Source organism: Ciconia boyciana, chromosome 6, assembly GCF_034638445.1.
Source record: "Ciconia boyciana chromosome 6, ASM3463844v1, whole genome shotgun sequence".
Classification (NCBI taxonomy): Eukaryota; Metazoa; Chordata; class Aves; order Ciconiiformes; family Ciconiidae; genus Ciconia; species Ciconia boyciana.
This window is the reverse complement of record NC_132939.1, coordinates 3,652,870-3,679,744: the sequence shown is the minus strand read 5'-3', so window position 1 is coordinate 3,679,744 and position 26,875 is coordinate 3,652,870. Positions and strand designations below refer to the sequence as shown.

Below are 26,875 nucleotides of genomic sequence, written 5' to 3'. Positions count from 1 at the left end.
CCCCAAAGCGATGTTCAGAGAAGTATGCAAATTTGTATAACATTGGGTGGGTTTCGATGAAGTTTTGGCCGTATTGGCTGTGATATACTGTGCAGTAAGCTCAGAGGTTCTCTTTTCATCTGGGATTTAAAAATGGGACTGTCTTAGAAACAACTGTTTGCAAATAACGTACATTCACCGTTTTATGTATGAAACAAGCAGAAGGGGTACGCATCCCAAACGGGTTTTGGCCAATATGATTTGCAACTGATGGCCAACTGCTGTCATTTGGAGCACAAGTCCTTTTCCCGACATGGAGGCTTAACATTCTTCTGTAAAATTAAAAGCCAGAAAATGTCACTGGTCCCTGAAAAGCCACTCCTGTGGTGAGTCTTTTTTGTAAAAACAAATGCAAGTTACTAGTGAATCTTCTTTTTTTTTTTTTAATGGTCTGTGCATCTCCAAGGGGAGAATTGTAATTTATGCATGAGAAGTGCTATTGAAAGTAGAAATGAATAACTGTTAGTACTTGCGTATGTTTCTGCAGTTGCCTCGTGCAGTTTTCAGATAAATTCTTGGAAATGGAATTGTGTTTCAAGACTTACATTTCTTGCATCTTGCAACACTTAACACAGCATTAATTCAAGATGGGAATAAAGCCTTTGCCACCATCAGCTTGCAAAGCAACACAGGTTTTGTAAGTGGGGAAAAAAAGTGATGAACTCAGTAAGCAATGAACCCACTTCCCTGGCTACGGTCCCTCTGCATTTTTGGCTGCGCTTCATGACCAGCTGGCTCCCTTCAGTCTGTATCTAAGATGATCTCTTTCTCAGATGATACGAACTTGCAACGATAGATAAGAGAAGTGAGAAATGTTTGCACATGATATTAATTTATTTGTCAGAATTGAAACGCAGATGTCTTGGGTGGAAAAGGACAGATGATCTTAGTGGTGATTAACCCCCAAAGGAGCAAACCAAATCCACCAAGTGGCTGACTTATGAACTAGTGTGCTGGTAATTAGATTAAATCCCAGTCATTTTATCTATTTATTTCTGGCCAATAAAATCCCAGCTGGCTATCAGTAAAATTGCAGGTGTTAACTTGCAAAATTATTTTGAGTAAGTAGCATGGGGGGGACTCCTCCCGTATACTTGCTCTTTGAAGGCAGGTCATTGTGTGCTCCAGGCAAGAAGGAGTCCTTGATACGAGCATATGGTCTGTCTGGTGTCCGTGTCGGTGTGTGTACTCATTATTCTTCTCCTCTCTCCTTCTCTCCACATCCCCGTTCCCTGCTTCCAGTTATTAAATTCCCTATCCAAAAATCCAGACGCTGACTGCAAATATGGACTCTACTTCAGAGATGGCAAGAGAAAAGTAGACTACATCCTAGTTTATCATTACAAGAAGTCCTCGGCAGGGAAGACACTCACCAGGAGAGTTCATCACAATGATTCAAGTGCCCGAAGCACCAAGCAGGACCAGCCGCTTCCTGGGAAGGGAGTGCAGCTGGAAATGAGGGAAAGCGAGCCTCACGTGGATTATCACGAAGATGACAAGAGGTTTCGCAGGGAGGAGTACGAAGGGAACCTTGTGGAGGCTGGTCTGGAACTGGAACGCGATGAGGATGTAAGGAGCCATTTCAAACGGTTAAAGATAAGAAGGATAGCTGGTGGTCAAATCCGGGGAGATGCTGAGCCGTTCCTGTGAACCTGGCTCTGATCAAGGTTACACAAGCTCAACTCTTCCAGAATTTTATTTCAGTTCTGGCAGTGCCATCCTCACCCACGGGAATGGGCCGTGGTGTCGTTAATGCCCCAATGAGGTGAAGTTTCTTACTTTTCTTGGCCAGGACTTGTGGCACATCCACTATTGCAACACAGCTTGTTGATGTGCTGCTGTATCTAGAAGTGTGGCTTAAACTGCTCTGAACACTAATCCCAGTTTGGTGGGTTTACAGTATGCTGTGGTTTGGATCCACTGGTAATTCTGGTTCTGATGAAAAATACCTGATACAGAGTGACATTTTTATTCCTCAGTATAGACTTCAAGAGAATTCAGTTTGTTCAGGAGGTTCTGGTACATGCTCTAGCTTGAGCACGTGGATCTGTATTACAGTTTGCTCTTTCCATTCTTAGATATGAACAGTACAGCTTGTAACGCCTTTCACCTGTACCCTGAAAACAGTATATTCTATTAAAAGACCATTAGACTAAATAAAAAATGATGTGTGTGAAGTACTGCCAGTGTGTGATTAGTAGAAATAGGCACAGCCGTATTAATTTCAAAGAAAGCTATTACAGTTAACTGATCCAACCAATATGCCTGAAACTCCTGTGAGAGAGGGTAAACATTTATGCTGGTTTTATTTACAGGATCTAAAAGTCGAGATTAAACACATAGACCTGTGATCAGAGTGTTAAAAAAATAAATCTGCCACCTATTATTCACAAATTACAAGCATGTACATAATGAGATAGATAGATATATAAGTAAAATATATATTTTGCATGATATAATGCAAAAAAAACCTTTCACTTCTCTGTCCCCGAGGTGAAAATAAGACTTGCTTTCTGTCAAACTTGCAAGTTGTTGTAGCGAACTGGAAGCTTGCCTGTGCCAAGTCATAGATATTTAAGTCCTTTGCAAGATGGGAGCTCCCCACCTATGACATGTAATATGATTTCAAATTATGTAGAAGGGCTCGGGGTTCAAGCCAGGACACCGTAAAAGAGAGAGAACCCTGTCCTTTCAATGCAAGATACCAAACCAGATCAGGAATGTATAGAGATGAAAGCAAGCCGCAGGGATTTACATCAGCTTCCATATCCAGCATATCAGTGTAGGGGTAAAACCTGCAATCACTTGGGCTTGAAAAGCATGCCACGAAGTTGCGTTGGAGGCCTTACTAATTGCAAAAAGAGCACTGGTTTCTTAAACAGATGATGTTTACTAAGTCACTTAAACTCTCTTCAATTAAGTAAATTCAAAGGTGGTTTGGAAGCCGTGCCTTATGGGAAGGCTGGCAGTTATTTGTGTCCTCTGAGTAACTGATTTCTAGAAAGCCAGTGCAGAATATAGCTGCGTGAAAGCTAGTTATTATAACTGCCTGAGCTGATACAGGAGCAAGATTAGAAAGATTCATTGAATGCCTGCTAGTTTGATATCATTTGTCCGATGGCTTTGAAATGATTAGTCCTGTGGGAGGAAATACAGGTGTATGTGGGAGTGCCAGAAGCAAACCCCCATGTCCAGCCATCTAGAGCAGAGCTCAGAGCATACCAAGCATACCACTAATTTTATCATTAATATTTATCTTCTTTTTTTTTTTTTCCCCTCTTTTGTTTTGTTGAATTCTTCCTAGCAGTTTTCCTAATTAAAATGTGAGGTGTTTTAATGTAGATATTCGCATCTGTATCTGAGGCCGCTTCCTTCTTACTGCAGTTCTGGTCCTCTGAGATACTGAGCAGCTCTTGGGAGGCAGCAAGGACTCTCCCAGCTCCATTAATTACAATGCACTCATGAAATCATACCATTTGGCTGGATGCCTGTGCTTCAAATTTAACTGGCTTAGTCTGTATTTGTGTCCATAGTAATTAGCTTTTATTTCCCAAACAATTTTTATCTGTTTAACCTTGTGGTAATTGTTCTGGAAGACAATAGCATTTCTGAGTCACGTTTTATAGCAGCTCAGCACAGAGAGGTGTTCAGTGATTGTCCTGTTGTTAGAAACTAGCTGTCTCAAATGAGATTTAGCGTGTTGGCGGTAACAGACCGTTCCTTAAATATGTATGAAACACAAGGGGAAAAATACTTAATTTCCTCTCATCAGTAACCTTTTCTCTTGGTTTTTTTTTTTTTTTTTAAGACTAAAATCCATGGGGTTGGATTTGTAAAAATACACGCACCGTGGAATGTATTGTGTCGAGAAGCAGAATTTCTTAAGCTCAAGATGCCCACAAAAAAGGTGAGTCCTGATTTTCTTTTTTTCCTCTGGAAGGCATAGTTTAAACACCTGCTCATCTCTGAGCACCTTACAAATGTAGACTTTTCTTCTCACAAGCATTTCTAAAATAGTTAACTAATCTGTACAGAAAATGAGAGTCACAAACTTGCTTGCTTGGGAGAGGAGAAAGAGTAACTAGAAGGAGGAATGGAAATCAAGAATTCCCAGCCGCTACCGCTATCTGTATGCGATGCAAGTGATTTCATACAATGCATCAACCCCTCAGCGTGGTTTAAACAAAGAGGTTGCAATTGATGATGAAATTTATTTGTGCGTTTTGGAGGAGTTTTCTCACCCGAAACGCTAGACTGCTAAATATGAACATAAGAGTACCAATTTGTGTGCAGTAGTCTCGCTGGATTTAGTGACTCTTCATATACATCGTTAGTCATATTTGCAGGAGTTGGGACTACTCTACCACAAAATAAATTACCTTTCAGAATATTTGAAATATCATTGAAAAAATGACGGTATATTTTCATCAATTCTAAATCATCTGTGATAGATAACTACCTGTTCAGAGAGCACAGCTTAGAGATGGATTAATATTTAAACACATACTAAGTGCATATCCCAGACTGCAGAGGGAAGTCTATAATGGAGCGAGAGACAGTCTCAAAGCCCAGCGTCATTTATTACAACACTAAAACCACACTTTTGGTTTAGATTTCATATTAATCCCCATTATTGCCTCACTTACCACTGATTTTAATCAGAAGCACAATTAGATAAGAAAAGTCTGTTGTGATCCTGCTGTTAAAGCTGCTTTGCCACAAAAGAAAAGTTAGGGTGAGCATTTGGGGGGCGGGGGGTGAAAGAGGCCACCTAAGCCTACAGGCATTGCCTGGGAGAAGCAATGTGCCTGAGAACACCCTCAGACCCCTAGAGCCTTATTTCCAGCCGAGCATCTTCCTGCGGCGGGAGCCTTGCCCTGGATCTGCACATAGTTTTTGTGGCTCAGAGCGCGAAGCCTGTAATCCTCTTTTGTGACCTGCTACCACAATTCCTGCATTTAGTGCTACAGAGCTGCAGTAGACAATTCGAGATATTTTGGTTCCATTCTATGGAAGAGGGGAAGCTCCTGAAACCTGCACAATATTCCTAGGAGAGCCCCCTGGGCAAGGAGACCACTTCTGTTGTTTTGCATAGGGGCTCCTTCATTTCTTTGTCCCATTGCACCAAGAAAATAGTAAATGGCAAAGGAGCGGGTGTCTCAGGAGCCAGCGCCAAGTATATCTCTGCTGAACACCCCAGCCTGATTATTTGGAACTAAACACGGGCTCAGAGGAAAAGCAACAGGCTTCCTCTGCTTGCCTTGGTTTGACTTTCCCATCCATCTATGTGTTTCTGAATGTTTTCAAGAAGGTAAGCTATACTCCTTGATAATTTATTCTGATGTATTTATTTAATTGATGGCTTATTCCTTACAGTTCACTCTCTCTTATGGATAACCAAAAAGCAATACAGTTTTACTGTTTTTCTCTTTGCCCACTCAGATGTATCAGATCAATCAGACCCATGGTCTTCTGAAAAAGATTAACTCTGTAATTCAAAAAATAACAGAGCCCATCCAGCCAAAAGTAGCAGAACACAAACCTCAGACAGTGAAGCGTCTCTCCTACCCCTTCTCCAGAGAGAAACAGCACCTGTAAGTGAAAGCTTTCCGTACATGTCCATGTCAATGGGTTCCTGCCTTCCTGATAGCAGCTAAGGCACCAAAAGATGGAAGGGAAAATGGACGCCACCACTTTGTTAGTGATTACTGTAAAGAATATTTCCATTTTGCAGTAAATTTACTTTCTTTTTTGGCTCACTGTTGAGGAACGAGGCTTTGTAGAGCCCCTCTGTGAAATCTCTGTGCTGCTGTTGTGGTATATAATACATATCTCTATAACTATACACATCAACTGTTGGACTGCCAAACAAGACTTATAATGGGGTTTACAATAGTCTCTTTTCCATGTAAAATAAAATGCTCAGTAAAATTTGTAGCCAGAGATGTGGGTTGATAAATTTCAGAATAATTTCATTCATCTGGTACGGGCAGCTCACACATGTACTGCCAACCAGGCCTTGACTTTGGAAATGCTGTGAAGTCCGTGGTAGCTATGCCATCGATTTCAGATCAGTAAAACTAGCTGTAAACGTGGGCGTAGGAAAAAATCATAAGGTGGGGCCCAGCCAAAGTTTCAACTGCCCTGGATTGCTCTGCTGCTGCTCGTCCTTGGCCAGCATCCCAGAGGAGAAGCTTTGAAGGCTGTGTTTATGTATGTGCCAGCTGGAACAAATAACAGTCCTAGGGCAGGATTTCTTCACTGTACATACAGGGGGTTTAGTTTTTAATCAAGGGATGCAGAACACTGATGGAGTTGCGTATGTTTGTTGGGCCAGTCAATGTATGTGACACTTGACATGTTCTTGGGCTTGCAGGAAATGTATTTGTAGATTTGTTTGCATGTAGGATGTTCCTACAGCAAAGGAGCCTGGTGGCTCTGAGAAAGCCCAAAAGATGCTCCTTAGCTTAGGCGTGGATGTGCCTTACGCTGTTTGCGGGGGTGGCTTTTTTCAGGGAGATCACCTGTGTCTTTGCTGAATAAGGGAGGCAAGAGTGGCCTCACAGGGCGTAAGGTACAGGCAAAATGTTAAGATTATTAGGAGAAATTCAAGGCCAGCAGTGGTCGGGAATTCAACTTAAAGGAGCATCAACAGTCTCTTTTGAGCAGAAAAACCTATAAATGTAAAACCAGTGAAACGTATAAGCGGCCTCTTTAAAATATGAGAGTTGGGATGAACTTTCTTTTTAATGAGGTTTCTACAAGCTATTCTTTAATGTTAGCTCTGAGAGATCCCCAGGAGAAATGAAAATATTGAAGGGGTCAACAAGAGCAGGAAATTACTGGCTTTTTTGTAACCTAATGGGCTTCCTTCTCATCTTTCAACAGATTTGATTTGTCTGACAGAGATTCCTTCTTTGACAGCAAAACAAGAAGCACTATAGTAAGTACTGCATATAAATAATTTATGGCAGGTAGTGCCTTAGTCATGGTGTTAATAGCCCCTTTGCCAGCTTTAGTACAATGCCTGTTGCAAGTTTGCCTTTCTTAACCAAATGCCAGGGATCGCCTGTGGCATCAGTTATTGAAATTATAAATAAAGCATTTTCAGCTTTAGCTTATGTAATGAATAGTCTTTCATGCTAACAGGTTGCTGCCTTTTGGAAAATAATTTGGATCTTCTGTCTAGTTCACAGTTAATCTGGGACATAGTTTCTTAGTAGCCATATCACCAGAACGGAACAGATTTAGCTTCTACCGCTGGTTCTGCCACCAGCTACCTGCACCCCTGCGACTCATTTACCTTTTTGTAACTCTACACTGCTCTTTTTATAAAATGCTGGGAAATCTCCCAAGACAAATTCCAATGAAAAAGCCAGGTATTTACAGGGAATATTATTTATAGTTTTGGGGGCAATTCTCTAGAATGGTGTTAAAAGTGTTGAGGTTTATGATTTTGATTTAACATTATTTAACATTACTTATGATTTTTATTTAACATTGAAGTTTACATGAAGCAAACGCAACAAGGACAGAAAATTGCATCTTGTTCTGATTGTATATGCATGTGTTCACCTCTAGTATGCTAGCAAGTGTGATGTACACGTACGCAGCACTGGGACTGGGCTCCGTGTTGGAGGGTCTCTCTGCTCCTTCAGTGCTAGCATGGGACATTTCCTCTCGCAATTAAACTTCTGCAGTTCCGTTACCAAAATGAAGCCTAATACAGGAATACGATATCGCAAACTACATTTGAGTGCTTCCTTGTGACTTACAGAACATAAAATAGAGTGGGGGAGAAGGTGTAGCCTCCTTTATAGCCACTGAGGGGGGAACTGAAAGGACAGCTCATATGACATCCAGGGCAGCTGGAAGGGACCATGCCAACCAGCGCTTGCTGCAACACTTTTCAAAGTATAACGTGGACTCTTTGCCCCATTCCACTGCTGCTAATCGGTGCGTTGGAATGTGACTGTGAGTGTGCTTTTATCTTATATTTAACATTAGCCTTTTGGATTCTAAGTGGTTTCAAAAAGAGCTTATATCGCAATTATAGCTGTCTTTTATTGCTACGGTGATAAGAGGTGTAAGATATCTAACTTCCCTTTCCTGCTTTGAAATTCCAGTGTGTGGACCACATGATGTAGTTCCCCTGTAGCTTGAAGTGCACGGATTTGATGTGAGCGCAGGTTATCAGGGCTAGGTGGGTTTGACCAGGGAAGGCAGATGCAGCAGCACAGAAATAGAAAAGAAAAAGACAAACACTGAATTGGTTTATTTGCGATAAAACGTTTCATCTGAGATTGAAAAAAAGCATAGCTTCTGTTTCTAGGCTTTCTTTTATATGTCTAGATATATAGTAAAAGAACGTGTAAGTACAAGAAACTCAAGGGAGCAAATGAAGAGTTAAAATTCATGACAACAAGCTGTCTGAGAAAAGTAGCAAGACAAAATGGCACCATAGGACAAGAGGGTGAGCAAGACTAGCTGGAAAATGGACTGAAGCAAAAGGAGCTCATAGCAGAGGCTGGGAGGAAGAGGAGGGATGGGGGTTTTTTAAACCGTTCAAGGAACACTGGGCATACAACAATAATGCTGGTAGTCTGTTGCTTTGTTTGAAATCCCTGTACATCGCCTGGCAAAAAAAGACACAGTGAATGTTTCCCAGCATCACTTTATCCTGCGTGCATTTCTCTTTGTATTCTTGTTTCTTAAAGTTCTCTCCTGCCTCTCTCTTATGTGTTTTTAAACCACAGTGCAAATATTGGCCCTTCCGCCTACTGCAAAATGAACAGGAATCTAGTCACTCCCTGTGAATCTTTGATGAATAGAAAATAAGCCAAAGACCTTTTACTTATTTAAAAAAACCAAACCAAACAAAAAAACCCATTATATAACTGGAAATCTCTCTGTGACAGCCCTGAGTTAGAAGACAACAACAGGCAGATCGGCTGCGGGGTTTGCCTCCAATGCCCTCGCTCGCTTCCCTCCGTGAATTGGGCAAGCGGCAGCCGAGTTAGCACACGGATTAGCGAGCATCCCCAGGGGACCGGGCCGTGGCTCCCCAGACAGGCCAGGCAATGGGCAGCAGGTGCTTTTGCCCACGGTTTTCCTCTGCTGCCCGCTCCCCTGCCAGCCTCGCGCCGGCCGAGCGCTTGCCTTGCCTAAGAGCATCGCTGCGCGGGGCGAAAGCTTGACTGCTGGGGCGGCGTGGGGAGATGTGCAAAGGTTATTTGACAATAAATGCAATAAATCGTAAAATAAATACATCTGGTTTGCCGCTGAGGTCACGCGAGCTCAGAAATTTCAAGGTCAGCCTGTGTTAGTCCAGTTTCTGGTAAGCGGCTGCGTGCACTGTTCACGTTCTGAGCCTGAAGCTCTGCTGAAGTCCGTGGGGCGAAGCCAGCTTGCACCATCGGAGGCCAGGGAAGAGCTGGCCCAGCACACCGCCCAGTCTGGGTAGAAGAGAGCTTCTGATCTTTGGTCGATGTCTAACGTGAGCAAAAATAGCGTTTCTGTTGTGCGAGTGGTTAAATGTAACCCTGTTTCCCCTGATCAATTATCTTGGTAGCTGGCTATTTAGTGAAGCCTTTCTCTCTTGTATGGATAACTCGGCATGGAAATCTTTAAGCCCTGCTCTCCTGAATACCATGACTTTTATTAAAGAACGATGACTTCATCGACATCTCGCTTTTGCCAATATTTGAGCTGTACACAAAAAAGATTGTGCTTTTCACTGGCAGTATCTGAAGTAACCCTTTCCTTTCTTTGATTTTACTTCTGTAGGTTTATGAAATATTGAAAAGAACGACATGTACCAAAGCAAAATATAGCATGGGTAAGGCACTTTATTTAGCTTTAAGATCGATATCATTTTCAGGTATTGAAAATAATTGCAAGTTGTAATGGGCTGTGGAGTTTAGGTTTTTCCCCTGCTCTCTAATGTGATGTATGTGGATATAATTGTTTTATTTGGAAATTTAATTTAATTAATGTAACTGTTTGGAATTTTTTCAAATGTGAATTTATAGATTCGACTCTGAATTAAATGGTAAGTGAGCATATAGCCCCTGCAGATGTTAGTTAGGTCCTTTGCAGCAGGACTGGATGTGATATAAACCAGTGGATAATACGTGCTCTGCGTTGGTTCACTTGTACGCTCACTGAAGCGGGTGAGGGTATTACCATGAATGTCGATAGCTGCCGTGAAAGTCTATGGATTGGCCCACTCCTTTTAAGTAGTAACCTCACATTTTTATCGTGGGATGGCTTTTCAGTGACTTGAGTGAAATGGTCTTAACTGATGACTGCCTGAAGCACTGTCCTAAGTGGAACTGAGATTAACCCGGTGCAATGGCCAAGGACTAAGGCATGCACTGAAAGCTGGCCCATCTCTTAGCCCTCAAAACAGTTGTTGCAAGCCACTGGGTGCGAAGTTCGTACTGCCACGGCCAGTAGTTTTAGGATTTCAGCCTTAGGGCTTGTGCTCTAAGAACTAAATTCATAATACAGGTAAACATGGATTGCAAATCAGGTCACCTTAAAGATTTGTTGGCAGTTTTTCCTGTTCAGCTGTTATATACTTATTTTATACGTATCGTGATATATAGGTATATACTTGACTGTGGGACCAAAGTTAATGAATAGTTGATAGAAAAGCAGATTATATAAGGTGGAAGGCTGAATTCCCTCATAGCCAAGCTTCTTAACAAACAACCAACAGAAACAAATTTGTATGAGAAAAGTGCATGAACATGGGAGAAAATGTTTGATAACTGTTGGAATCTGTCAGAGCATTTATTTGCCTACAAGCAGTTAAATAAAGCAGTGGGAACTTGAATTACAGGTAGTTCTGTTCAATATTGACACATCAGCTGCTTAGAAATGCAGCAAATAATAGAAGAATAATTATGCCAGAAATTATTTCCATGCTTTGACTTCTCTGTTGAAGTAACAACATACAATGTACAATTGTTGAGTCCTTATATACACTAAATTTTGGTGTTCAGCCAGTATTAACAGAAGTACTGTTTCCCTGTAGCATGGGAAATCCAAATTAATCTGTGACTTTCAGGACCCTTTTTGAGTCTGATGCTGGATCATTTTCATTGGAAATTAGGTATTTGCAGTCTTGAAAGGGGAAGGTCATACAGCTCAGTTTGAATTCTTGCCTTGGAGTTGGTTACTCACTTGATTTTTTTTTTCTTTCTTTTTTTTTTTTTTCCGGTCCAGAAATGGGAAACACATTAGAGATTAGTTGAATAGGCTAAAGGAAAGTAAAGTGTTAGGATTCCTGGGTCATTCTTTTACCTCAGAGTGGCAAGGTCACACAGTATACCTAATAAAAATGTCATTAGGCCAGCCTGTCCGTGGGTATACTCAACATAACTCAATCGGGTCCTTTGTGTTCCAGCGCTGGAATGCTGGGTTACAACCCAGCAAAGGTTGCAAACAGATTTGAGCAAACACAGATAATGCTGCAACATTTCTGCCCAGCAGGAAGAAGGCAGCTGCCCAGTGAACACTGCAGTCTTTGTTATTTATTTTGCAAATTTGCAAAAATGTGAATCTGTCTTCATGGTTAAATACTGATATGTAGAAGGGTACTATGTAGCTCTTCGGTCGGTCGCACAGCCCTAGAAAAATAATTTATCTGCTCACTAGTTGTTTCTGCCAGAAGCGTGGAAACATTTGCAGACAATTCATAGTACCGTATAATCTTAACTTGGACTTTGAAAATTAATGATACTGCAGGATACTGAGCACTCCTGGAGCAGTTCCTCCAGCAGTTGATTGGTATCTCAAAAATGTTAATGAACTTGAAAAATTCTCATTTCAAGAACCATCAAAAATGTCTCAGTGAACCTACAGTGATCTGTTTCCTGGTTCATAGTCGCTGTTCCTTCAAATCCAGTCCCACGCTCTTTTCTTAGCAATGAACTGATGGGCAACATGGAGCACACTGTAGCACATCATTTTTCTTTTCTTTTTCTAAGTCCTCTTAAATTCTCCACGGTGCCAGTGGCCAGATTTTTTTTTTAATTGGCATTAATCAGCTTAGCCTTGCACAAAGACAAGTACTTGACTTAGCTTTGATTCAGCACCCAAGGCTGGTTCGTTGAATCCCCAAACATATCTTCACGGATAACACGACACCTTCAGACGTGGGTAATACTCCATAATTGGAAGTAGCTATATTAATGCCAGCAGCTGCAGCAAGAACATGAGAGAAGTAATGTGCTACAGCCCTCAAAGGTCCAGGTCCAGCCGAGCGACCTTTGGGAATGGTGCAGTGAGCTGCAGTGTCGAAGAGCCCCTCACCGTTGTGCTCCTCCAAACTTACACCTTAACTCCACCCTTGCCTCCCGTACTCTGGTCCCAAGTTAAGGAGCGATACTACACCTGGGAAGGCAGGACTCCTCAAAGTCCCTTATACCGCATACATTATATAGATGAAGCATTAATTGCTTTCAGCCTCATGCATGTCACTAATAAACGGATGTGTAAACAGGGAAAGGAGAGGGAAGAAAGAAGGAAACTACCCTTTTAAATAAAAGACGAAAATGTGGTAAATATGGTAAGTATTACGCCAAGGTCTTCGCAAAGGCTTTCCCTACAATTTCTCTAATCAATCTGAATTCAAAACTTTGTGTGGATGATGCGTGCGTATGCGTGTTCCCGTATGCCATCAATTCCAGCCATATTCTTCTTGTGATCGAGCCTTCTGCTACACACTTTCAAATCTGCAGGCTTGCCCTTAAATCAAACTGACTTTTCGGAAAATGTAATTTATTTTAATGACTAATTTCAAGTCATTGGCTTCTAATTCTTGATTCTCAAATATATATGACTTCCTCTTGCTCTCTGCAGTTTTCCATTTCATAAAATGAGTCATGTTTAATAACCTATATGATTAAAAATGAAACTACATGGAAAGGAATGAGATGGCAGAAAAATCATTATCTGACCAAATGACTGTTATTTTGAGGGAAATCTCCAGGAAGGATGATAAAGTGAGACTGTCTAACCTCGAAATTGTAAATAACTATTATGTCTTTATTTTTCAAGGGATCACCAGTCTGCTTGCCAATGGAGTTTACAGTGCTGCATATCCTTTGCATGATGTAAGTGATCTTGGAATATATTTTACATGTCTACTATCTGACACCAAGAAATCCTTAATGTGTTACGTATTAATGGCATCATCCCAAACACGAGTGTTTGGATCCTGACTTCCTGCTCACTTGTATCACGACTGCAGTAGCTTCTGCAGGTTGTTTCCATCACTCTGCTTGCTTTTAATGAATTCCCCACCTCTGTTCTACCTTTGATGATCATAAGTGACGTTTGAATGTAGCATTAGAAGAGTTGTTTCGGTGGCTTAGTAAATGAAACGCTTCTGTTAGTTTCTGACCTTCTGCTCCCGAGGTCCCTGGCATCAGTTCTAGGAAACATATTTATTCCTGGGGCACCAAGTGGCTGGTCCCCTCATCCACATCTCCCTGGCATCCCCCTTGGAAGTACGGAGATGTCAGTGGCTCTGTGTCTGGGCGACTGGTTGCCACTGGAGGAAAAACCATAAGTGAGAGTCTGAAGTGACGTATTTCATGGGACTGGATGTGACTGCAGACCTTCTTACTGATGAAATCTGCTTTTGAGCAGGTTGGTAAGATGCCAGAGTGTGTTCAACTATAGTGTTCATCGAGAGGATTAGAGAGAGGTGGGGAATTTTGGTGGCACTCGTACCCGAGCTGGGGATCCCCATCCTGTCACAGGTGCACAGCAGTTGGATGCGGATGACCTTTTTACTTGGAGGCTCCAGGTACGACTAGAACTGACAAACACTCCTAGCTGAACCCTTACAGACAGGCTTGACAGATGTCAAGGGGACATGGCAGCCATGCTGCTCCTTCCGTGCTGAGCCTTCAAGGGCTGTCGAGCCTGGTGCCTGTTTTCCAGCGTGGGATGTGAAGATGAAGTGTGTCTTCCTAGTTCTCTGCTCCCCTCACTCGCACTGGTTTTGCACGGCACCGCGAGTGTTTTATCTCGGTGTAACTGAGACCAGAACAGCCTCTTTATCTGCCTGATGTTTATCATAAATGTCAGGCACTCTTAAACTACAGCGATATCGCTTAGAAATCCAGAAAGGTTAAATAAACTTCTCTGCATGTACTTGTCTCACATCTTTAGACAGCTACTGATAGTCTTGTATATAAGTTATTTATTGTCTTAGTTTACTCCTTTATCATATTTAAAAATAGCTCCAAATTAAAACCTCAGATCTAATCAGCCCTGAGTGTTTGGAGAGTCTGGATAGGGATCAGCTCTCTCGGCTGGTCTCTTCTCTTTCCAAAGAGAAGAGTGGACTGAGCTGAACCCCAAATGCCGTGGCAATACCGCATCCTTTCCCTTGACATTTTTAGGCCACCTTTATCACTTATTCATTCCTTTTTCCCCAGTGACAGACATTATTACTCTTTCTTAATGTGCCTGACGACAGAAGACAAAGTGTGCTATGACAAATGAACTCCTAAAATACAGCATTATTTTACAGATTGCTTTTTCTGTTTTTGATGCATTAAGTGAGTGGGATACACGGGTATGCAAGACGCATAGCAGCTCTGGGCGCGACTCACTGAATGACGCAGATTTTCTTTTTTTAAAGGGCGACTATGAAGGTGAAAACACTGAACCTAATGACAGAAAAGTAAGTTGATACAAAGGGCCTTTAACATGTTCACAAGAGTCCCAGCCTGAAGAGTCACCTGTTGGAATCTGCATGTTTGCCAAGATTTCACAGAAAATACCACAAAAAGGCACTAAATGCCAAGCCGTAGAAGTACAGAAGTACTTTCCAGTGTTTAAATTTGCCCGAATGTGGAATGCAGTATGGATATGTAAAATTTACCAAGCTCGATAATGATACGTTTTTTGCCGTGTTGGTAAGACTATTCACAGCATTTACGTATAACTCTTCCTAAAGTTCAGGTGATGTAATTTCAGGCTAGCTCTGATGAGAATATGCTCAGTCATATTCTGGTATCCGTATCTGACATAAATCCTGCTTCGCTCCACAGCGAGCTCCGGTCTCAGCACTGCAACCTCTGCTGAATTAATGTGCTGCTGATCTGGAGTCTGAGGATCAGAACTGGGGGGGAGGAGAAGGGAGGCAGTTGAAAACAGAAGCATAACAGTTATTGGGGAAGATAAAGATTGAATATTTATCAGAAATGAGACATTCTCAGCAAAGCTTTAATGTGCGCTGTTCAGCCAGCAACTGCCCTGTGGATGTATACTGATGCATTGCATCACTTTTTGCATAATCTGTGGTATAAATTGTGTTTTTATTGTGTGTATACTGAAAGGCATTTCTTCATTGTAGTAAAACAAGTAGGAATTGTTCTAAGGAAATACTTTTCATAAGAAAAAGCAAATTTTTCACCCTTTGCAGAAATGTTGATTTCTTAAATTCAGAGCGCAATTACTACATACTCCTGATGACACTTCTCTAAAGAAGATAGGCTTTTTTTCTGTGTATCACACAAAAAACTGAAGTAGAGAGGTTACGACCGGTCCTCTCAGGAGGAGCTACTGAATTTGGGTGCCATATATGTTGGACTTTCAGACTTGAAACTTTGCCTTTCCAGTTTGTTTCATGGTCACGTCTCCAAAGAAATGCTGTGGACGTTCAGGTCGTAGGAAAAGCAGATCTAAAGCCCTTCCGGTTGGTCATATAAAAATAGGTACCCAAAATTAAAGGTCTGCTGGGCCTTAAGGTGCAAATGGCTCATCAAAAGACAGCGACTGTTATCCCCCCCCCCATTGATTTGTGTTAAAAATACCACGTACCTGTCATTTCGTTATTAAGCAACACATTGCTCAACCAAAAATAGGATGAAAGTCCGTGTTGTCTCAAAGCGTCTGGATTATCAACTTTATTACTAACTTTTCAAACCTCACAAATTCACTCATTTCACAAGTTCACTGTGTGTTTGGAAATGTTTACCTTGGCTTTTGACTTCCAGTTCCCTCAAACAATCTTTTGGTGTGTTGGCATGTCTCTTCTGGTTTCTTGGAGCTTTCTTTAATCTAATCCAGTGCTAGGCCAGGCTTGTGCCTTTTTTAACAACAAAATTAAAGATTTGAGGCATAGAAATGAAGTAAATATTTAGGGCTAGTGTGCTGATCTCTTCTAATCGTGTCTTTGAAGCTGTGCTTTGAATATCAGGCTGATAAATGTCAGGATAAATGAGATAATTCATTTGTACTTTAGGCACAAATTTGGTTTGAAGTGTTGTACAAAGCTGAAACATGGCACTGATGCAAAATCTCCGTAGCTTGGTATTTTCCCGATATGCCTGACCAGCTTAGATCACAGAAAAGGAATCTAATTTCCAGCACAAATTTAGCTTGTAAAAATAAAGTAAAAAAATAATAAAAGGAAGGGTCTTAGCTAGTGCACATGGATGTTGAGGTGTCCCAAATCATTGTTTCCCAGGCATAGGCAGGTGGCCTTAAACTTTTGGAAAACGTGGCTGAAAGAAACCTAAACCAGAATAAAAATAAAATTTGCAAGAATGTTGCTGTTTAATAAAGGCCTGCCTTTAGGTTTCAGTTTCTGCTCTTACTATTGTAAGGAAACTAATAAAGATTAACGATTTTGGGTTGCAGAGGGGAAAATCCACAGTCCACTTATATTTTTGACATCATATTTCTGTAAAAGTAAAGAAGCTGTATTTTCTGAATGACTTGAACCATTTGCATGAGAAGTACAGCAGTTCAGCTTGGAAAGTTTGTGTTCATGATTTGGCAGGAGAATTGCAAAACTGCTCTAGAAACGTTGTTCACCAGACGACTTCTCCGTGATAAAACGTGAGAAGTAGGAATGGGTACGGGCAGCAGCGGGACTGCCAGTCTGCCCTGCCTTGCTTTGCTGCATTTCACTGGAGAGATGTAGGAGGCTGACATCCCTCAAGGTTCTCATGATAAAATAGCCTACCGTTTTAAGCAATAACATCCTGTTTGGTCTGTTCTTCTATGAACAAGATTAATAACGTTGCCCTCCCTGTAACAATAACTGGTTTAGGTCTCTGTTCCCCATTGCAGTTTCTTCTACAGCTGAGCTGGTTGTGCAGCCCTCATCCACCGATGGAGGTTTGTGTAACCCGGCTCTGAAATTTTCTGCCCTTTTTTTTTTTTTCTCTTTTTTACCCAATGTTCCATGAAAAGAAGTGCCTTGGCAGTGATCAGTTCATGCTCTTACATTTGAGAGAGCAGTAGAAGAGGAAAAAGGAAAAAGATGATGTTGTTGCCAGATGAATTAATGAAAGCAGAAGTGACCATCAAAGCATCTCCTTGAAATACCAGTAGTTGGTCCAGGAACATCCTGCTACCAGGCTCATGTCACTGGGTTGAAGCAGGGAGAGAAGCAGCAAAGGGACACCCGATTTCACAAGCAGATTTTCACAAGCTGCTCTTCCCCTTGTCCCTCAGAAGAGGTGATGGCTGGGTGGCCAGCGAGCACACTTCGTCTTCTCCAGTGTTTTTTGTACACACACTGATTTCTTGTTCGCTCTGTTAGCTGAACTGAATTAAGAAAAAAATCGGATCTGAGAAGCGCTATTTATATATTTTACAAAGTAAAGGATAAGTTGAAGGTCTCAGAGGAACCTATTTTTGTGAGGGATTCAATTTTATAAATCACTAATGGGGATAATTGCTTTCCTTGGCCTGTATCCTAACCAAAAGGATGAGTGGAAATCATCGTATTCTTTCCATTTAAAGCTGAAAAACTCTTAAATGCAGCCTTTGAGGCACCTCTGCACAGCACCTCTTGATGGATGCTGAATACTATAGTTCATACAGTGAAAACAAACCAGTTTATTCTAGGGTTTTTTCTGTCTTGTAACTCAAAGCATATTCATCTTTCACATCCATTCTGCTGGATACCTCTTAGGGATCATAAAATCAGGACTGCTTGCCCTGTCCCTGCTATAGTTATCCATCAGTCCAGTTGCTGAAGAACCTTTTAACGTACTAGAATTCATCATTGTATTGTAGCATGCCAAATCATCAAATTTGGTTTTAATACTTAATGCAGACTGCGTGTATTGGCAGATTATGTGTTGAAACCACAAAGCAGTGAGATGAGATCCACAGCGTGAGCTCTGCAGTTTGCTGGGACCAAAGGAGAAAACGCTCGTGTACGCGGTGCTTTAGCTTTCGCCTTGCCGTTCTGTTTTACAGCTCCTGTGTGAGGAGTGGGCGAGCTACGGAGTCTTTTATAAATATCAGCCAATTGACCTGGTGAGGTGAGAGTTCAGCCCTTAACGTCGTGTTTCCGTGGGGCAGCGCTGAAGCTGTGCACAGCGATGCTCGTGACGGTGTCCCTGCGGGGCTACTGTCCTCGGTGCCACCCGGGGGGCTCGGGAGAATGGAAACTTCACTGGGGGAAAAGGAGTTTTCTGTGGGTTTAGAAACGCGCTGATGTATCCCACCTAGTGTGAAAGCTTGCAGGGGCCATATTTTTAATGAATTTTGTTTGCTCGTGGTGAGAGCTGAGTCTCTCTGAAGAAAACGAGGTGCTTTTTAAAGAGGATTCGCTCACAGAAGATCCAAAGCTACCAATTTACACGGCAGAAACACGGGGGGCAAAAATTACTAGTTGGACTGACTTGCTTTCATGGTGCCTGTATCTCTGGATTAACTCCAAGCATCACGAGAAAGAGAGTCCTCTGAGAAGAAAAAAGTTCCCACAGGTCATCAGATCTTTCTCCATGCTTAATCCAGCTGCGATTTGTAATTTTAGCCATGTTATATTTTAAGAAATAGGAAACATTTCTCTCATTTCTTTTTTTTAATGTATTTCAGAAAATACTTCGGAGAGAAGATTGGACTATATTTTGCCTGGCTGGGAGTTTATACACAAATGCTTATTCCAGCTTCAATTGTAGGGATTATCGTTTTCCTATACGGCTGTGCAACTGTGGATGAGAATATACCAAGGTAAAATAAATAAATAAAGAGAGTCTATTATTGGAGGCAACTAGAAACTCCAAGTAAGATGTTGCCTTTCTCTGTAAGTGTTTTGTCACTAATGCCTAGGGCGAGCACAGCTGAAACTGTGGCTCCCAGTTTCTAGGGCTTGCCCTGTGCCACCCGCAGCCCGACACCCCGATCCGCCTTTGCTGGCCGTGGCTTCCCGAGGTGTGTTTGCCAACTGGCCCTTGCCGGAGTACAGCGTGCTCCCACCGCCCTCCCTCCTCCCGCCCCACAGGCTTCATCTTTTGGAAGCCGTGCTTAGAATGAAGCCACCTCCACACGGATTTCTGCTTCCAGTAAGCGATGGAGCGCTACCAAGTGCTGAGAGTGGGCAGCAGAACTGCAGCACGTTTTTAAATCGTTAGCATTTATTGTTAATATTACTTGTGGAGTTTGCATTGATGTACTAAAAATAATTCTTGGCTGGTGCTCAGGTGTTTTTGGTTTTTTTTTCCGAACTCAGATCATTATGTTAAAAAAACCCAACAAAATACTGCTAATGATAGGTTTTAGTGCTTCCCATCATAAAATGCTGGGGAGGACATTGTGTGACATAAAGATGAATCAAGAATATACATGCCTAAAATAAGCAATTGTGCTCAGATTAACAAAATCTTGATGTCCTACTATTTTTAATTTTTAATAAGTTTTGTATTATAATATTTTTAAAGCCCTATGATTTTGCATTATTCTGCAAATGACGATTCTGCATGCATCGTCAGCTGGAGATAAAAATTACATAGTTTGTACAACAAGCATGAGCACTGAGTAACAAAGCAGATAATGGATATGGAAAAACAGATATATTTTTTTGGTTCATTAAGATTGCTTTGTACTGCTTCCAACAGTTGAAGAAAGTCAAAGGGAGTGTCACTGTTGCTATTTCACAGATGGAGTGCAGAGAAGTTAGATTTGTTGAACTCCAGTCTCTTGATACTCAGCACTTCCCTTGTACCTTATCTATTGCTGTGGTTAGTATTTCAAAACAAGAATGATTTTTAATATTTTTTTTTAACTGTAAGATCCTGTAGTAAAGAGCATAGAGCCTTATGCCTCTCATAATGCTGTCTCTTACGCCCTGAAATAGAAGCAGGGTTGGGGATGGAGGGAGACAGCAGCTTCACGTGAGGATTTCAGCCCCTACAATGGTGTACGTTACGGACAGAGCTGCTCGCTGGGGCAAGAGCTGGCAAGCACTGTGATGGTCCTACAGACCAGAAAGAGATGCTATCCAGAGGAGAAAAGCTCATCGGAGCATGGAAGACGGAGCCATACTCACCGTGCTTTTTCCATATCTCGTTGCAGTATGGAAATGTGTGACCAGAGAAACAATATCACCATGTGTCCCTTATGTGACAGAACATGCAGCTACTGGAAGATGAGCTCCGCTTGTGCGACTGCTCGCGCAAGTCATCTGTTTGATAACCCTGCAACTGTCTTCTTCTCAGTCTTCATGGCTCTCTGGGGTAAGAAGATATATGCCTTCATGTTAAGTTTTTAATTATTTAAAATACAACAGGAAGAAACAGAAGAGATAAAGCAGTGTATTTATACTCAGGCAGTTAATTATATAAAGAGCTTCTCTTCTTTTTCTTTTTTTCTTTCCCATGAAACTGTCACTCCCAAATTTATATTCTGGACTGAAGGCTAAAATTCAAAAAGTTCCTCAAGATGAATATCAAATGAAATTGTTAAGCATCTGTCATAAAACTGCTGCATGGTATGTCAAAATTTCATTAACGGGATTGCACAGCTTGCCAAAAAAAAAAAAAAAAAAATCTATTTACAGAGCCAGCTTCCACTTTAGAACATTACAGAAGAAATGTATTAATGTACTCTGGGGTCGCGGGGAGGGCTCCGCAGGGAAGTCTAATGGCCTTTAGCGTCTCAGGACAAACCAAGATTGATTCCTGAGTGTGCTCCAAGATGCAATTAAGTTTATCAGCAGGCAAACATCATGCATGTAGACCATGAAGCAGGAACGGTGGCATTATAGGTATTTTTTCTGATGCTGACTGCTCTTGTACTTTGAGCACATCACTTAACCTTTCTTGGCATGTCCGTAGAACTTGGTTAAAAATATTAACCCTCTCATGAGATCTTTGTGAGAGTGTCTTCAGGAATGGCTGTTGAGGGCTTTTCTCCTCCCTGCTGGAGGAGAGATGGGGACCTCCTTGCTTAGGCACCCCAGCACCAGCCATGGGCACTGGAGGAGAGGAGCCTCCCATCATCCTCGCTGCGGGCCAAGAGGGCCTGTTAAGGTAAATGGGACCTGATGGGCTCCAAAACCCATGTTTGTAACTGGGAGCCCTATACAGAGAGGCTACAGAGAATAGGGAAATGTGCGTTATTCCCCCCCAGCTTTGACGTTTGATAGCTACATACGCCCAGTGTCAGTGAGAGCAGCACAAGATGATGTTTGCCTCTCCTGTACGCCTTGTCGCAAATTAGCAAATAACCTGCTTTGGATTATATTTAATCCTAAAAAACATAGCCCAAGTTTTTATTTGTGCTAGTACATAGGGAACTGTTTCTACATTAACATTCATTTGAACTGACTTTAGTACAATTCAACACAATTGAAGGTAGGGCAGTGTCTTTTTGACCAAGGTCTCCATTTGAGATAATGATGTTTTAGATGCAATGCTAAGAGCTCATTATCAAGTACTGTAAGAAAAAGGACAAGGACGGCCCTGCAGAGGGATTTTGGGAAGAGCGGGGAGTTGGGAGCGCAGGAGGTTCAGAGGGAAAGCTGGGAAGTGGGAGGAGGCTGAAGTCCACCAGCTTCGCAGCAGAGAGGAGGGATCGCTGCCTTACAGATGCCATGTAGCATATAGGGAGAAATGTGATATACCCCAAAGCAGGATACAGTGTCAGAGGCTTTAAATAGTCTGATTCTCTCACGTGGAGAGTCAAGTATCGGTTTCATTCTCCCTCATTTACCGTTATTGTGAACCCCACGTGGATCTCGGCTCTGTTATCCAAAAAGTAACACTGTTTGCCTCCCTTTCCTTAGCAAACAACTGTGGGTCCCTCCATCCATTTTTTCACATTCTTGGGCAAAGTAAGGCAGATTGGCAGAAGCCAGTTTCCGTGCTTCGTACAAAATCAGGCTTAATATGTGAGACGTTTTTGGAGTGGGATGTGAAATTCCTCAAGTTCTTCAGAGTCAACATAAAATTTTATTGTGGTACAATAGCATATAAAATAAATGTTGTTTCAAAAAGGTCTTTTTGAATTGGGAAAATCAGAACTTTTTCCACACAGTTTTGAATTTGCGTTATTGCAAATTTCATTTCTAAAGGATTTGTCGAAACGATTTTTTAAAAAATGAAACGTGCACGTTATTTTTTAAGGAAATAGTATCAACAAAAATTGTCCGTCTCTAAATGTAGGCACACATATAGTCTCCAGTGCCATTTGTGAGCACCTCTGCATGTTATGAGAAGTTTTATTAGCTTCATGTGCAGCTGAAGAGTTGAGGCAGACCCAAGTAACCGGCTCAGGTGGCCCGGGGCATCCTTAGTATACAAGAAAATTAGCCCAAGTTCAGGAGTATTATCGTGAGCAACCATTTGGCCAGGCTTTCTTTGTATGGTGGTGGTATTGTAACACCCTGGAGAACTCCACTCACACAAGTGTTAAAACAGCTGTAGCACCAAACTGAGCCCCAGTCAGAAGTTCAGCATTAAACATGGACCGTGGCCCAGTGCTGTTTGGTATTAAATGGCATTAAAAATGTCAGAGAATCCAGATAAGATCATGGACAGTAACCTTTGGGAATTTTTAAGCTCCGCTTATGCTTATGGGCCCAGATGAAATATGAAAATGCAGGTACGCTTGGCAAAGCAGTGGTGCATCACTACCTGGCACGTTCGCCGAGGGCTTTTGCAATGAGCTGGCTGTGTTGCAGACGCAGTCTTTTCATTTTGCATTGTTGTAAGTCAGTGCCATGGAAGGATTTCTAGTAGCACTAAGGAACGACATCTTGTCATTTTCCGTATTTCTCGCTGCACGTGGAAGCTGCAGACCCCGGCGCAAGAACCGCCGGCGGCAGGGAGAGGGGAGGCAATGCCAGAACCGTGAGACAGACCCTCTTAAGATACAGCTATGGCCATCCTGATTTACAGGAAGATTATGGCTCGTAAAGGAGCTCAGTTGTAAGTTTTGTACGTGAGAGTTTCACTTGGAAGGAGAATGAATGTCATGACCGTAGCCTGCTTCCAGTCATGAGGGTGTCCTTTCCTCTCTATTCAACTTTCTTACCCTCGCCCTGCCTCCGGTTTTTCTGGATACAAATGTTTCTGACATCTGTTAATACTCACTGCGGGAAAGCTCCCCTGGGAACACCATTTCTCGATAGACTTGCCTCTTTCATAATCACTTATTTATTATACAGCACTGGTGTATTCCCAGCATCTAAATATGTCCTCTGAGAACTCGCTCGGTCTCAGAGGCAGATAGACTGATATAGACCGGGATCATTCGTTGGGACTCAAGAATTGATTTAACAAGGTTTCTTTTCTGTAAGTCTTCTCTGTCAAAAAAAGAAAATGGCAGTGCTTCTAATGATAGAAGCCCTTAAAGGCTTCCTCTTTACCAGCCTGCCTACCTGCAGCTTTCAGACTGGCAGGAATATTTGGGTTTGGGTGTGATGATTAGAGCTAACCACTATTATGGCCACTAGACGGATCTAATTATAACAATATAAAAATGCTTTATCTTGATATCTTTGAGGAAATAACTATACCATCAGTAGAAGGGTAGCTAAATCATTCAGATTTTGTATAGATAAAACACAGGTTTGTGTGGACTTATGGATGGAATTATATGCAGATGGAGACCAACAATATCATTAGTCACACATACAAATATTTAAATAAGTTTGGGTGTTTGACTTTCTTACACCCCTTAAAAAACTGTAGGCATCTTTCTACGTGAAGCTGTGGATGTAATAAATGCCCTTTCTTTTAGCTTGCCTAGATAACAGTGCTAGGAGCCAACCTTTTTAATCAGACATTACTGTTGAATAAGAGAGTAATGAAAATGAAGGTAACCTGGCCTGGTATATGATACGATATTGCACCTACTGAGACCTTTTGGAGGCGAGAGCCTGCAGACGTACAGCAGGCGACGCGGAGCGTGGCCAGCGTGCCTCCTAAGACAAATCCCAGAGGCTGATGTGATTTTTTGGGTAAAATGTCGAAATAATTGTTAAACTGTTGTTTCAGCTGCCACCTTTATGGAACACTGGAAGAGAAAACAGATGCGTCTCAACTACAGGTGGGACCTGACTGGGTTTGAAGAGGAGGAGGTTTGTCCCTTCAGTTCTGACTCTTTGACTTCCACTGTGGCGTTGCCGATAGCTCCTTGCCCCCAGCCCATAGATGTTGCCTCATGGGGAGCTGCTCTTGGGGCGGTTCCGTCATTTAGAAGAAAGGAAAATCCTATGCATGAACTATTTGAGGTTTTTATAGTAAGGGTATGACTAGTACGTCTTGTTGCCATAGAAGCGTAATTGTATAGCTTCAAAATCTAATTTTTTTTGAAGTGTGTAGTCGGGTCACACCTAGCAGCGTAGGCATGGAATATACAGCTCAGAGCTTACTCCTGGGCTGATGTCAGGGTGCTAACAACTGAGGACCTCATTCATCTCATGCTGCTGTAAATCAGAAATGGATGTATTGAAGTTGATAAAGTTACAGCACTGTAAAAAAGCACTGAAAAATTCCTATTAACTTTAACGATGCAGGATCAAGCCCTGACTTGGAAAATACCTAAGAAAATATTGCCAGACATGTGGGCTTGGGGCACTGGGAGGGACACAGTGTGGAAGTGTTGTTTTTTTTTTCATTTACTAAAAAAAAAAAATCATATCCCTAGCCAGGTTTACACTAAATGTGCTAAATAGCATGAAAGGGAAAAGGGACAAATCTGTATGAAAAAAGGTCTTAAAAATCAATGAAGTTTTAGAAGGAAAGGCGAGAAAATCCTCAGCCAGCTGAGAAGCTGTATCCCACCTTTTTGTTTCTAATTTTGTTGCTTTACAAAAAAGGAGACCCCTTCCTAGACCATAACGTGGTCCCAGCCCCGGCAGCCTTGCCCTGGGCTGTCCTGCAGTTCAGAGGCGGCGGAGGTGTGCGGGTCCCTTCCACGTTCCCATCGTATGTGACGAGCCACGCTGCGAAAACCCTGCTGTGGGACCTCAGCGAGGACCCATGGCTTGTACAGGCGTTCACCGCTTCGTTTGCTGGCCAGCTGGCTTTTTTTAAACTGTTGTTATTATTAAAAGAAGTATGACCACCCTTGTCACATCCCTAGGTGTTCTAAATAGATACACAACAAATATTGCTCACGTGAAACAAAAACCTCACCGGCCCTGCGTTTAACACTATGCAGCTTGGTGAGCCTGGCACTGTTATTATTCCCCTTGCCCCCAAAATCTTTCTGCTTGAATTATCTCCTCTTAATATGTTTGTCTCCCCCATAATATATTTAGGCGCACTATGCCAGCAGCCTCTATGCCGTGCGCTTTGCTAGATCCTACCTATTTTACTGGGAAAGAATATAGGGATTTATTTCCTGGATACTATACTGCTCTTTTATTTTTGGTAACTTGTTGTTAGCATACATGAAAGTAGAAAGGATTAACTGTATCTTTCCGATGTCTATCCCCTTCACGTCTGAGTTCAAGGCTCTACACAGCTAAAACAGCAGCTGTTAATAAAGTATATTTTGCTCTTTGTTTTGTATAGTCAACTCCAGATAGATGGGTTTAGCAAAGAATTGAAGCCCCTCCTATTTCTGATTTGAGTGAAACTTAAGCTAGTATCACGTTAAAGAGTCGGGCTTTCAGGTGATATACTAAAACCCAAAGTGTCTCATCTTCGGGTGTTTTTAGGAACACCCAGTTCGTACAATACTTACAGTAATGTTAATAAATGTTGTATAACATGAGTAGACTGATTTTCTCTGGTAGTGTCTAGCCATCCACTGTACCTATGTTTGTTTCATGTAATTTTAAAAATATAAATCCAATATGATCTGCAACAGTTCAATAATCAAATTTTTGGTTTTTTGTTTTTTTTCTTGTTTTTCGTGGGTTTTTTCTGGTTTCCTGAAGGAGGCAGTCAAGGTTTGGAAAACATTTTTTTTTTTAATTGCTCCTACCTTTTTTATTACATGTCTACTGATGAATGTCATCTTTTGATCTCCACCTCTTCTTTTTCGAGCATCAGATTTTCCTTAGATCTCCCACTGATTGCTTTGCCTTTACACCCTCCCCCTCTCCACTTGTTCAGACTTTTTTCAACTCCATTCTGTTTCCCATCCGATGCATAATTGTAAATTCTGAATCTTTTGTGAATGCGTAATCATTGTGAATTCTGAATCCGTCAATCTTTCTGAATCTTTTGGCTCTGTCTTACTTCTGAGTGTTTCCTACACCCTCTCCTTCAATGCAGATGGGTAATCGGTGGATGCTGTCCAAGACAGGATTAGGGGAAGACCCCAACTGACAATTTTCTGGGATCCCAAAGCCAAGTATTTTGCATACTGACAGCAGATAACTGTTTCCCTCATGAGCTGAGGATCACTGAAATTACAGTTGACACGCAAAATCTAATTTAAGCTAATACAGGTTGTGCTGTATACTCTTATGTATTAAATTTAATCTACATAGCATTGCATGTGGGTGTCTGATCGTGAGTGCAGATCGTTCTGCAGTTGCTGCTGTGGAACTGTGAATGATACGGGATTTAACATCTTTTTTAATGACAGTCGACTACCAGTTGAC

At 41.8% G+C, this 26,875-nt stretch overlaps 1 protein-coding gene across 1 annotated transcript in view; it reads left to right on the top strand.

Annotated features, from left to right (window-relative positions):
* ANO1 (anoctamin 1) overlaps nt 1-26,875 on the top strand; it is an 83,858-nt gene that overhangs the window by 38,219 nt on the left and 18,764 nt on the right. The window contains exons 3-15 of the mRNA XM_072864718.1: nt 1,282-1,608; nt 3,848-3,946; nt 5,482-5,633; nt 6,928-6,982; nt 9,826-9,877; nt 12,551-12,616; nt 13,108-13,163; nt 14,705-14,746; nt 18,286-18,350; nt 18,910-19,044; nt 20,386-20,546; nt 24,312-24,394; nt 26,204-26,215. Coding sequence (XP_072720819.1) covers nt 1,282-1,608; nt 3,848-3,946; nt 5,482-5,633; nt 6,928-6,982; nt 9,826-9,877; nt 12,551-12,616; nt 13,108-13,163; nt 14,705-14,746; nt 18,286-18,350; nt 18,910-19,044; nt 20,386-20,546; nt 24,312-24,394; nt 26,204-26,215 — 1,305 coding nt within the window. The remainder of the gene's footprint in view (nt 1-1,281; nt 1,609-3,847; nt 3,947-5,481; nt 5,634-6,927; nt 6,983-9,825; nt 9,878-12,550; nt 12,617-13,107; nt 13,164-14,704; nt 14,747-18,285; nt 18,351-18,909; nt 19,045-20,385; nt 20,547-24,311; nt 24,395-26,203; nt 26,216-26,875) is intronic.